General features: G+C 36.8%; 1 protein-coding gene across 6 annotated transcripts in view; it reads right to left on the reverse strand.

The window, feature by feature from the left end:
* DENND1A (DENN domain containing 1A) overlaps window positions 1-13,887 on the reverse strand; it is a 217,968-nt gene that overhangs the window by 152,650 nt on the left and 51,431 nt on the right. For 5 of the 6 annotated variants that reach the window (XM_049833161.1, XM_049833164.1, XM_049833160.1 and 2 more), the window contains exons 4-5: window positions 10,355-10,404; window positions 3,776-3,895 (exon numbers count right to left, since the gene is read on the reverse strand). In XM_049833161.1, coding sequence (XP_049689118.1) covers window positions 3,776-3,895; window positions 10,355-10,404 — 170 coding nt within the window. Of the gene's footprint in view, window positions 1-3,775; window positions 3,896-10,354; window positions 10,405-13,887 lie in introns of those variants that run through there. The other variant, XM_049833165.1, reaches the window with a different exon arrangement.

A 13,887-nucleotide genomic window follows, 5' to 3' on the forward strand; every position in this document is an offset into this window, starting at 1 on the left:
CAACTACAATGAAAACTGATATGCACTTTTAAATAATGTCTGCATACAAGAACTTGAAATCTTTCTCTGAAGTTAGAAAAAAAATTTAATTTCATGTTTCAATGCCTCCATAGAATTCAGTATTTCCTATGTTCAGCAGTCTCTTCATAGCTTTATATACCCTATCTTCATTTTCTTCACGTATCTTCAGACCATTAGAAACGGTACAAGTGGAAGTATCATGCTTATAGTAATTTTAGCTATGAGGTTTTTAACTCTGTCCCACTATGAGCAGACCACATACAGAAGTGTATGTCCACTTAAGCTTTGAGAAACCAGATTGTAAAGTAGAACACTCTACTCCTTTCAGTACACTTACCGATACTAATACAAACTAGTTTACACATTACTTTCCCATCAAGCGAATGTTGAAATACATCAATGCCTGTGCCTTTTAAGAGTTCTACATCACAGGAATTAACCAGAGGCAAATACAGCTGAGCCACTGAACAACAGTGTCCACAATGTAACCAACAAATCGGCTTCTGGAGAATTTAGTACAGCTAGTTGCTAGAAATCTGAAAAGATGAATAAGCTAGTAAGGAGATCTAACATTAAAACAATGAGGAAATGAAAACTAAGAGCCTCAGCATGCAAACTTGTTATGAATCAGAAAGCATCTATATGCTTTAAGAACATATGAAAGCAGAAAGATAAATTTATAGTCTTATTTTATTTTTTATCACTGAGATCATATCAGTAGATCAGTATGTTTCCATCTTTCAGTACAATTCAATTAGCAGGAAATAGCAATTAAGAACAAATTCTGAACCTCTTTGAAACCCTCCAGACTCTTTTGCCCTAATGAAAGAACACTACCTCTCTACATACATAGAAGACTTAGAAAAGATGAGAAACAAAAGTATACAAATTCCAGAACAAAACTAGGGGACATGCCTGATTAAGGAGTTGAAGAGGATGACTCAGGAGAGTGAGAAACAGTGGCTTGGGAATGTCTCCACACGTTGTTTTTTGTTTCTTAGGGTTTTTTGTTGTTGTTGTTGTTGTTTTTTTAAATGAAAGACTACAGCTCTTCACTAAATTCAGAACTATCTATATTGTTCATCCTCAAAAGCCCATGCCAAATCTCATGTGAAGTTAGATTAAAGCAAAACAAAACTCTAGGAACAAAAAAAAATCCAGCTTCTTAATGCACATCCAATAGGATTTATTTCATTTCAGTCAAAATCCTGAAGTACTTAAATGAAGCCTTAGAAAGAAAAGATCTTTGGGCATGGAAATTTTACTAGGATATTGAAATTACCAAATTAGAACTCAGAATTTGATGACTTGGACATTAGCTCTCAACTTACTATGCATTCATCATTCGGAAATGAAAATAATTAAAATGCATATTTTAAGTTTTGTAACATACTGCATTGAAGAAGGTAGTCCAGAATTCCAAGTTACCCAGGAGATTTTGATGTGTGGTATGTGAGCTTGTGGGGGTTTTTTAACTCACTTCACTGCTTAGAACCTCAAAAAAACCCCACCAGACCATCTGTGACACTTGTTTTGTGCTTCTGTCCGCCCTCTGCTGTCTGAAATGCAGAAAGTAGTCATCTATGCTAGAGCGCTCTACAACTCGGTGTTACATACAATATTTGATCATTGTAGTTTCACGATTAGCTAGAAATCAAGTGAAGAAAAAAGGAAACGGAATAAGAGAGACAGACTCAGTGGTCCTACATTAAAAGAAAATCACGGAACACCTAGAAGATGCAATTTTTAAACTTAATCAAAGATTTCCATACATCTGTGTGATGCTAAGCACAGCAGGAACGAAACTATGAAAACTATAGGGGAATAGGGCAAGTGAATCTGTGTAATGCTGATCTACATTCCTTATTACCCTCTAAAACTTAAGTCACTTGGATTAATGATGAACTTTCATTTTCTCATTAGTTCACAGGAGAAAGAAGCAATAGGAATGAAGCTAAGAGTCCCATTCCCAATTCATCCACTGCTGTAACTGCACTGGAACTCTTTGTTGGTGGGGTTTTTTTGGGTATGAGTTGAAGCAGAAGGCATTTAACCACAACATAACTCCTCCATTTCTTCTTCGCATTCACTCAACATGAGCGAGCTGACAGCAAAGAACTCTTATCCAGGAGAGATCAAGAAGGGACTCATACTACTCCTCATTCACATTTTCTTTCTAAACTGTGTTTCCCCTTTAATTTGTCATTAATCAGGAAAAGTTACCTTATGTAACCGGACACTTCCCACGAGAGTGAATCAGCACCCCAACTACACAGGGTAGCAGCTATGGGGAAACAGCTAGGGAAATACCTTCCTGTCTTCAGTATACGGTCCACATTGCTGGATTGCCATAGCTAATAATAGTTGAAATGTCTACTAGAGAAAAGAAGGAAGATACTGAGAAAACACCTGTCACTCTGCCTCCCATGCAATTAGTTACTAATTTTGGTAGATTTCACAATAATTTCTCCAAATATTAAGCTTCTTAGTAAAGGCATAATTTGCAGATCACTGCCATCAGTATAAATAGCTGAAGTACAAGGTAACAAACTTTTGGTATCTTCACCAGTCTAGTGTCAGCACAAATGGCACAGACATTCATTTTAAATACGTACATCAATCCAAAATCTATTCCACGGCATTGCTGTATGCAACCCAATGAAATGAGAACAGTCCTTGTACTTGATAGGTGCTCTTAGATTTTGCAACATTATCCCTGAAATTCTCCAGAGGGGTCATATTTAATAACATATATACAGAAGGTCCCATTCTGTCACATGCAACACACAGTACTCATAGAACGAAGACAAGTTCTTCTTGTTCTTACACTGGATTCTCTCACACGAAAAGCAAACCAGAGGTGACTGAGACAGATGTCTACAATTGCTCATAGAGGAAATTGTCCTCATCTGTGATTGCTTGAGCAATTGTTCAGCCACTTACCTGGCTGTTCATACAGTTAACTCTGAGCTATCTCTACCTGGGCCATTGCTCCGAAACTTCCAGTTTCTCATGAACACGCAGAAAGCAGAAGATCGACCATTCTTAAATTTGTTTAGCACAAGAGAGGCCGGATGCCATGTGGACATCTTCAACCCATAGAAGTTCTTAATGGAACTAATACATTGGTAGATAATAAAACTGATTTTACTTGCATCATTTCTTGCAGCAAATGTAAATAGAAAATTATGGACTGTATTCCAACATGTCTGTGGGAGGTCATCAAAAACTACTCTGATAGAGCCTCTTTGCCCTTTCTATGTGAAATGCATTGTTCCCAACTTCCACTAACAGTCTTCATTATGACAAACTTCACAAAATCCTCAACGGGACAGAGTAAAGCTCACACATACAAACTTTTAGGATGTGGAAAGCATCAGTGACATTCTTGCAGTTACCAACAGATGCTTTGTTATTAAAACTTGCATATACAAATGTCCACAAAATGTCTTAACAAGATCAGTTGTGACAGCTAAAGATAACAGCTGCCATCATGCTATGTCATATCAAATTACTGCAGAGAGACTTTTTTTTCCACATTGTTAACTCAAGAACATTGACTACAAACAAATACAGTTATCTACAGAGGAACTCAAAGTGCAAGATATTTTGCATCACTTCTGCAGAAGAGCAGTGACTTTGAGGACCAGATAGGAAAATAATTTTGAACAGCTGGAAATTATAATTGGAGTGTAACACAGCAAAGTCAAACACTGTTTCCTAGAGTCAGCCAAAAGCCAAACCACAGACCTACCTTAAGATACAGAAGCAGCTCTTGGCCCCAGAAGATAAGCGACAGAATCCAAACCTCTGTTTGCTGTCAATGTCTGTAAGCACAAATGTAAAGTTCTGCCCAACTTGGTTAACTGCATGGCTGAAAATGAAGAGAGTAAGAGGAAAAAATTAATGCTGAGCTAACTTTGTGTCAAACGTATCTACTCAAGTCATTGAACCTATAACATTTCCTCTTTCAGCAGAGTTTTTTTTAGAAATTAACTTTGAGAGTATATACCCTCTAGAAACTTAAATACGCTAGTTGCTTGGTGAGGGACAAGTGGGTTTGGGGGATTTTCTTCCTGTTTTTTAAGTGTGGGAGGATACTAAAAATGCGTTTATCTTTAAATGAAAATGGTTATGACTATCAACTGTCTTCAATGAAGTACACACTGTACAAACCAAACCCATGTTCTCTCATATAACCCAAAATATTTCATTACTCTTCATTTAAGAATTGGTTTACTCCAAGAGCAAGGCAATGTTTAATAACATGTTAAGCTTCTTCAACACTTGGATATTGACTTGCAGAAGCTTTACTATTCATCTACCAATTTTGTATGTATGCCAGATACACCATTCCAAAATGTTTAGCAACTGGAACCATGCCAGGTGAATCTCCTTTACTCTAGGAGGTAGGCAATCAGTTAAAAGAAAGACTAGAATACTGTGGAAAGGATGAAAAGAGAAATTAGAATCAGAAGTACACTGTGCTAAAGCCAGCCATGACTATAAAAATAATTTTGTAGGACTTCTATGTGATTTTTCAAAATTAAGAGTCATTTGCCTCATCTCCAAGAACTTAACGGCTCTTCAAGAATAGCTCAAGTGAACTAATAACATTCTTATATGTTGGCTCCTACTCACACCACAGTAGAAAGTATCACTATAGGAAAATTTGCCTGAATTGGAAAAACACAGTTTTAGAAAACGAAACAAAACCCACAACCAACAACCACCACCACCAAAACAAAAACACAAAAACACAAACAACACAAAAAACAAGAACTAAACCAAACCAACAAACAAAAAACCCACCCAAACCCCAGCATTTAAAAATTCATGTCTTTAGAAATACTATAATTCACATCTGTACTTTACCACTACTAGATGAGGCTCAAAATAGTAAAATAAGATCAAAATAAGATGCTTTACATTTAAAGCATGGCACTTTCTGAATGCTATTTATTAACAAAATAAAGACATTCTTGAGATATTCCCACATTTGTCTAAAGTTAATCAAATGCTTATGTACAGTGACAGCAGATCCCATATGAACCAAGCCCAACTCACCTCCCAGTCTGTAGAGATGTAGTTTTACTCTTAACAGAAATTTTGACATTTAGTGGTGAAGCTGGGACTAATGTAATTATTAGAGGATTTTTTCATCCAATTTCAGATCTATTCGAGACCTCATAATGATATGAAATTAACACTTATTTCAGGTTATGTTCTAGTTTATTTTAGGTTTACTGAGAACACAGACTAGCATTTACCTGTGTATCTTTACAAGTCAGTCCTACCAAGAGCAACAAAAAAACCCCATTAAATTCAAGGCCATTTAACTAACAGTCACAAGCCTTAAAAGCGAGCAAATATTCTCTTCTATGATGCCATACATAACACAATAAACAATTTATGTGGGAGATTATACAGTCAGTGCCTAGAGAAAAAAAGAAAAATAGACTTGCAGAAATAAAAGTTGGATCCGGATCAGAAAGATGTCACTGTCCAGCTTAGAAAGAAGAAACCTCCAGCGGATCCAAACAGGGAAGGAAAAACATGCAGTGATGAAGACAAAAAACTGCTCCAAATTAAACAGGTGAACAAAAAGACAGATATTTTAAAACATTTCAGTAGTCTGAGAATTAGACAGTGTAAGCACTATCATCCTACCGAAATCTAAATGTCAACAGAGCAACCATTTCCATAAACCATACTGAGCTGCTAGGGGATACCAAAAAATCCCTTATGGGTGTTGTGTTTTATCTGTAAAGCTTGGATGTAATGTTACTATGGTGATTTTAGTAAGGTGTTTTAAAAGGGGATTATATGCTTAATTTTAACAAGGTTGAGAGCAGAGCGTGTGTGAGAAATAGCATTCTAGCTGACAATTAAAATTACGGAAAGGGAAAAAAAAACATGCTTCATTTGCAGCAGGGAGAAGCTTGTTTATTAAGCAATTGTGACACATTGGTAAGTTCTTCCGAAGTAAACCTAAAGATTCTTGCATTTATGTGATCTGCAGAAACTAAGTACGTCTGAGAGGTCTTGCTCATGTTTCAGTTACCAGTTCTTCACATGGAAGGATAAACTTCCCAATGCAAAAAAGTGCTTTTCCTAGGATCTTAATATCAAGACTTAAGAATCATAGCTCTATTTTCAAATTGGAAGAAGGTCTATTTAGAGCCTAGCAGGATGGAAGCACCATAAATCTCACCTCTAAATGGGCAGAGAGAAGTTAGGATTGGAGGGAAGGGGAGAGAGGAAGAGTGATTTCTTAAAAATCCTCCATCACTAGCTATATCTGACTAACACAAATTAATCCTAATATGAAATTTGACTGAGGTGGAGTTCTTCACTCCTGCAGTTGGAGAATAGCCTCTGCCTTGATCCTGCAACTGTAAGATTAGAAAACTCACGGTACACTTCCTAAAGGAAAGGGCAACTAGTCCTTGGTCATTTTTGACCACTGGCAACAATATATATAAAAAGAATCAATATTAAAAGACTTAAGAGTCTGTGTCAATGAGTGCCAAAACCTTCAGCACAGAGAACAATCAGATATGCAGAAGATCTTGATTTGCCTCAAAATCTTGGCATCCTATCATCATCTGAAGTAGCGATCTGGCAGAGGCAATAGTACATCTTCAGTTTTTGCCACCTGCTTTATAAAACATGCAGCCTTAGAAGAGACACACATATAGGTGAAGACTTTATGTCCTTTCTCAGCACTTGTTAAACAGTGGTATATATCTACAACATCAAAGTCAGAAGAGCAAGACTCAACTCAAGTACCATTGAGAACGCTTCTACCTTCAAGAAGTTTCCACTGAAAGCCTGGCACAATACTGCACGTAACACAGAACGTAGTTATATAAGTTAAATTTCCCCAATGCGCCCTTAGGGACAGCTGGTGTACTCTGGCGCATCACAAAGGGTTCCGTTCCAACTCCAGAGTACCGTTGGGGGAATCGGTTCTACCTCGGAACATTGGGTAGGGATACCGGGCCCAACCCGGAGGGTCAGGTAGGAAGCGTGGGTCTAAACCCGCGCGCCCGTAGGGACAGCAGGTGTACCCCGGCGCACCAGTAAGGGTTCCGGTACAATCCAGGAGTACCGGTGGGTATACCAAAACTACTGCAGAGTACGGGTGGTTGTACCGGTACTACCCCAGATCATCAGGTAGGGGGGCCAGGCCTACCGCAGAGCATCAGGTAGGGATACTGGGCCTAACCCTGAGGGTCAGGTAGGAATGTCCAATCCAACTTTGCGTGCCCGTAACGTCAGCAGGTGTACCCCAGTGAACCAGTAAGGGTTCAGGAACTACCCCGGAGTACCACTGGGTGTACTGATCCTACCACAGAGTACAGGTGGGGGTATCGGTACTACCCCGGAACATCGGGTAGGGGTGCCAGTCCTAACGCGGACAAACAGGGTATAAACTGGGGACATGACTCTAGCAGGACTTGAAAACCTAAGTTCTATGACTGGTAATGCTACTTTGGGCTCTGAGCTGGTGAAAGGAAAAGCAACATCTATTCTTTAGTGACTACACAGTTCTGATCATTTGTATCAGTATCTCTTCATTGTAAGTCATGCTGATAATTTTTCTACAGATCCTAAAGAGACATCCTACCCAGAATATTATTCCAGCAGAAGGTATTAACGCATGTTCCTAAGTTATCTGAACAATGAGACAGTATCTCCATTGTTATATTAAGAAGAATAATTTTAAAACCTCCCAACACTGCAGAGAGATTCTAATACTAAAATACTAACAACAAGGCAACCTAGTTAACTGGGAATAGTACCTAAGTATTTGGAAGGCCTTTACTGAAACCACTTGTTTCTCGCTCTTTTTGTCCAGAATGAACAAAACAACATATATTTAAAAAAACACCCTGAGGACTAAGAATTACAGTAACTGGAGATCTGATCCAACATACCACTTTTCAGGCACAGAGAGGGATAAAATCCCACTAAAGAGTGCTAGTCAACTCTGTAAGACACAACTGTAAGGACCTTTCTGACATGTAACTGAAGACAGTATTTCTTCTAGAAGCAATTTCTTTTCATCTCAAAGTAGAAAAAGTGTTTACTGAGAAGACTGAGGGAAATACTAAAGCATTGTCTGAATAATTTCATTATTGGGCTACCTGCTCACTACTTTTAAATAACTTCATTTTAAATGCAGTATAAGAAATTTATAAATAAATATTCAGTAGCTGGTTAACAGTAAATAGGGAAAGAATAGACCAACTAGTGAAAATTTATCACTTGTTGAGTTCCAGAAATAGCCTCTAAGAACAGGTATTAGATCAGTTCTAAACCTAGAAGTAGCTAAAGGATGAAGAACATTTTGCACTTAAGATGCACTTTATTTTTCTCTTTATCATGGTCACGTTAAATTCATTTGCATTCAGTGATATAAGACTGTTTACCTTCTTACTGTAACGGGCAAGTTAATTCCCACACACAGTTCAAAGCTAAGTCAAATTTAGATCATAGAGGACTACAACAAGTATTTATTTATATATATACTTACGCACACACCTATGTGTGCACGCGTGCCTGTGTGTGTACTTTTACATCAGAAAGAAGTAGCACACGCATCTCTTTCAGCTGCCATATCCTTAACTTGGATGTCCTCTACCTTCTGGACTATTGAAAGTCCATTCTTAATTTTAAATTATTAAGTATGCTATGCGTTACAATCTCTCCTTTATGTTCAAAATGGTTGGCTTACAGTCTTTTCAGTGCCTGTGATACTCAGTCAAACAAGGGAATCCAGAAATGCACCCCATATGGGGTTTCAGTGTTCTTATCCTTCAAAATGGTATATTGCTGGGGAAAAACAAAAAACAGCAAAACAAACAAAACCCCTAGGTACAAGAAGTTTACACAGAGTAAGCATAAATATTTCTAGCAGGAACACATACATGAGAAAAATATAAGTACCTCCCTACTCTCTCCCCTTAGGAAAGGAAAAAGATCATCAGCAAAAAGTGATTCCAAATTATAAGACAAATTTGTGGCTTTTAAAGGTCATCCGAGTCAACAAGCACTGGTTAAGTAGCTCATGTTGACAGCCCAGGATATTCAAATTCTCTTTTTATGTACAAATCAGGTACAGCAGAGGCACTGGTAATAATAGCTGTCTCCAGCAGTGCCTCACCAATGTCTCTCAACCCTGATCTGCAGGAACCACCTGGAGGGTTGAAAGAACATATCGTCTGCGCGATCCATCCAAGCTTTCAGCTTCCTCCAAAAGCCCAGATTACTATGTTGGAGGACAAAGTGTAACAGTGGTTTTATTACGTAGACTCCTATCTCCAGAGAAGCATAATGCAATTTCATCTCCATTCATAGAAACTAGTGAACAGTATTTCAAGATAACTAAGAAATACAAGCTGGCCTATGGATGGGGGGGGGGGGGGGGGGGGGGGGGGGCAGGGGGAATGAAAGGAAAAAAAAATATAAAAATTGAACAATGGCTCAAACCAGGAGTAATATTAAAAATAGATGTTGATTTATAAAGAAAATCAATTTCTACTGTAAATATCACAGATTTCACTAAAATGAGAAAAAGATTTCTAGCAGCTTAATCACAGTTAAGGTCAATTTCATCAATCAAAACCATTCAGTGTGTTAGCTGACCTAAGACAAGTGATTCTAATGAATTCAATGATGCTTATAGATAATGTGAGCAGTAGTGCATCCTTTTTAAATTTCAATGCTTGTTCTTTTCATAAAACCATCAAAAATAACTCACAGTAAAAGCAAAACTAAAAAAACCTAAGTAAGTTCTGGAGTTTTCTAAATTACAAGAATTAAATACTCTCAGCTCCTATCAAATCCACTGTAACTTACTTTACGATTTTTCCCCCCAAAATTAGAAGCCATATTAAGTAGCCACCAAGTAAACCACCAGCATTCCAGCAAGAGGCCTTTAAATGTAAAGCACTTATTTCATTGTTCTGCCCAGATTTTGGCAATTAAGAAATAAAATACATACTCACACAAAGCTTTGATATTAATATGCATATTTGACAACCACTACCTAAGCATTTTCACATTCAACCATTACGTGGAAGTAAAATAAAATGCACTCTTACTGCTGCCACTGAACAGCTCAAACTTTTAAAACTTTTTTTTTTTTTTTTGATGGTGCCCATAAAAACCCCAGGAAAAAGTGATTCTAAGACTATAATTTGCACTTGGGTGCTTTAAATCACAGTCAAGCAGACAGAACGTTAAGAATGGTATGGTTTTTATTTTCTACAGTGGTTTTATTGACAAGCTTATTTTCTTGTAAAGTTTGAAAAGCTAACACTACCTGTCCACATAGAAGGGGAAACAAAACTTGGTCAAAGTCTGTAGAACTTCCTGTGGAGAGAAAAAGAGATAATTTATACATCTAGTGGGACCAATAAATCTAATATTAACCACATCACACAATTTCACAACTTTGCCCTGAAGAAATAAGAGACAGATGAAGAAATATGGGCTTTATCAATTACATGGAAGGAGTACCAGGCAGTCAATCATGTGAAATAATAAACATGATCAAACTTCATTAAAAATGAAAAATTAATCAAGATTCACACATGGGCAGGCAGCAGGAGCCATCCAGCAATTCTCCAAAGAGTAGGAGGAGGTTGGGTTGTTGAGTGTTAACACCTCTCTAGGGACAATCTCTACCCTGACCATATGGATCATAGTGAATAACACCAAACCACATGGGTTTGGCCTGGCAGGACCACTTCTGCTGGCACAGCTTTTGACTGTTACCTAGGAACAGAGGTCTGGGGGATTAGAGAATACTTCCTAACATCAGCAAGATAAATAACAAAAGATAAAGCCAATAGGTCTCATAGCAGGAATGTTTAACGTTGCCTACTGCTATTGGAAAGAAAATCTGAGTGTTAAAAGACTGATTAAAATAATGTGTATTAAAATTAATACAAATTGTTTAGCCCACAAACCATTTTCTGAAAGTTGTAAAACAGCAACACAAAGAAACTTTTAAGTATAGCCATTGCATAATATCAAATAAAAAGAATGAATATGAAAACTGAAAACATGATCAGCAGAGAAATTAATCAATTTTACAACTTTAAACACATACAGTCATTAAAAAGGCAAAACCAGAAACATGTTAGTCCCAAAACAGTTGTGTTCATAGACAAAAGTAATCCATTTACATTATATTATTCTATAATATTCAAAATTTGAATTCTATAATCCACTGCCCACCATAAATGTCTAACCAGTTTGCAGACCTTTACTATGAGCCAATTCATTGTTCATTCTCCTTCACCTTTAAATATTTCAGGACCTGAAATGTAAACTATATTTCTGCTTTCAGCTGAAACAAGATAGCCCTGACTAAATGACAAACCCTCTGATAAATTCAACACTTTTCTGACCAATAGCAATAAATTATCAATAACTAAATTGATGCTTCTCGCTTCATTTATTTCTAAAACCAATGCCATCATTCAACAAATAAACTACATCAATCTAATAACCTATTCAATGAAGCAGAAAACATATTGACTCCCTTGCAAGAACATGTTCCTCCTACATAATTCAAATAAGCACATCCCATTCTTAGCAGTGGTTTCAGGCTCAACTGCTCATAGACTCTTCTTTGGAAGTTTCTTGACAACTAAAATGTGGCAAGTTCTTAAGATTTCAGGCAGAAACAGATATGGAAACTTTGACTTCTTGACAGTTTATTGATAGATTATTTAACAACCTCCTGTTTTTAAAGAACAAGAAAGGATCTATTGAAGAATGCCATGTAAAGCAAAGAAGTATCCTCCTTTCAATTTCAGCAGGGAACTTGGAAAGGACCTATATAAGTTTCAGAGTAAACTCTGCAGAAATATGTATTTTGATACAAAATAATGCCTTTATAGTAAAGACCTCATTAATGTGATTGGGTTCACCCTTGTGCAGAATCTCACTGACTTCCCCAAGGATCAACCGTCTGCTGTACAACTCCGATTGCTTGCGCGCAAAAACTACATCTTGACAAATTTTAGTTATTACACAGTTATCCTTTACCCACAACTGAAATCTTAACGCATAAAATTTTTTTAAAAAACCAAACCAAACCAAAGCAACAAACCCCCGTGAATTTTAAAAGAATCGAAATTATATTTGCAGGAGAGTAAAGTGCCTATATTATTATTGGCCTTATCAATACAAATTGTCCTCAAAATAATGACTGCACATCTATCTTTTAAAAACAAAGCCATGTAGCTCCTACATAGAATTCTGAAATAAAAGAGCGTTAAGAGATAAGAAGTCATCAGTCACCTCAAAATAGCAGAATATATTGTCTCCATTATTTTGATGATTTAAATAATTACTGTAACTGAAAGTAAAAACATTCACATACTAAAACACTTTAGCATCTCATCAGCATTGTGTTATTGTAGGATAAGTGTACTACTCAGAACTTATTTTGCACTTGTTTCTTGATATAACTTCCTAAACACAGAAAATGAAATTTTCACTTAAAGAGGCAATACATTGAATCTGTACCACTATACATTGCCTTGTCTTTTAAAAGCCACATAATAATATCACTGTAAAATCTTTCTTTATAATGTTATTGGACATAATGTGCAAGTCATCATATACATATACTTATCTGCCTTGATTTAGAACTAAAAAATTGAGACTAGTACAGGTTAACCACAGACATATTTTTAAACTATTAAAAAAATATATAAAAAAATCATGTACTGATCTTTTGCATGTAAGAAATACAATTACTGGAGAACTATTCATTTTTTGCTCAAGTTGCAAGCTCATTACTATGAATGTAATGCATCCCCCCCACCTTCCCTTTAAATACTGCTCAGTTTGAAAGATTAGCAATGCCTATATAATATACAACTTCCTACCAATTGTACAGGTGAGTGGTTACTTATGGCCTAGAAAAATCATAATTTCTTTACGATTTCAAACAAAAACCATAACAAAACCAAACCTAGAATCACTCCATGTCAGCATCTTATAATCCTTTTTATGTTTTTACCGGACATGAAACACAGAGGTAGTATCAATAGCCTGTTTTCTTATTTTATTCCCCTACGCCTATTTTCTTAAAGAAAAACCTACATAAATGCCTCTAAAGCAATACCCCCTAAAAAGAAGAAGAAAAGAAAAAAAATCCCAAAACAATCCAGGACACACAGCTGATAAGCGTAAATTACCCAGTAGCTGAAACCAGTGTCTCTAGGGTATCACATGCCAGTTTTCTGGATCAATCCCCAAGTTTATATTTTCACAAATCTTTTTACATGCAGTTTGATTTTTAACATTTTAATGAGCAAAAAGTGCATCTATAGCAGCCAGTCACCACAGTTAAAGTGCAGGGCATGAACTGTGTCCCTTGAGGGATTCAGCCCAGCCGTGTCACCAGTGGCTTTAGGACATACACCACCTGGTTCCTTGTCCCAAGGTTCCAACTCTTTTCATAATCAAAACACTGCTGACATTATAAACCCCACATGGGTTTTCTAAAATCCTTCCCAATCAATAAAGCCAGTACATAACTTATCGGAGACAACACAGAGCTCATTGATTAAGTTTGGTTTCAGTAGCAAAGTTTTCAAAATAAATGAGGTAGGAATACAGTGTTCAGCCCTTTTGTGTCACATAGCAATTTATGAAGGTGAGGCAGTCTCTAAAAGGATTTCCTACACACACACACACACACACACACACGAGATATTCTTGAAAAGCGTATGGAAAGCAAGGTTGTTAAAACACACAATACACAGTCGGCTTATGTCCCGAATTATCTATATATTGAGATGAAATAGTGAAGAAAGCTTAACATTGCTGAAA

This window comes from Accipiter gentilis, chromosome 29, assembly GCF_929443795.1.
Source record: "Accipiter gentilis chromosome 29, bAccGen1.1, whole genome shotgun sequence".
In the NCBI taxonomy this organism is placed as follows: domain Eukaryota; kingdom Metazoa; phylum Chordata; class Aves; order Accipitriformes; family Accipitridae; genus Astur; species Astur gentilis.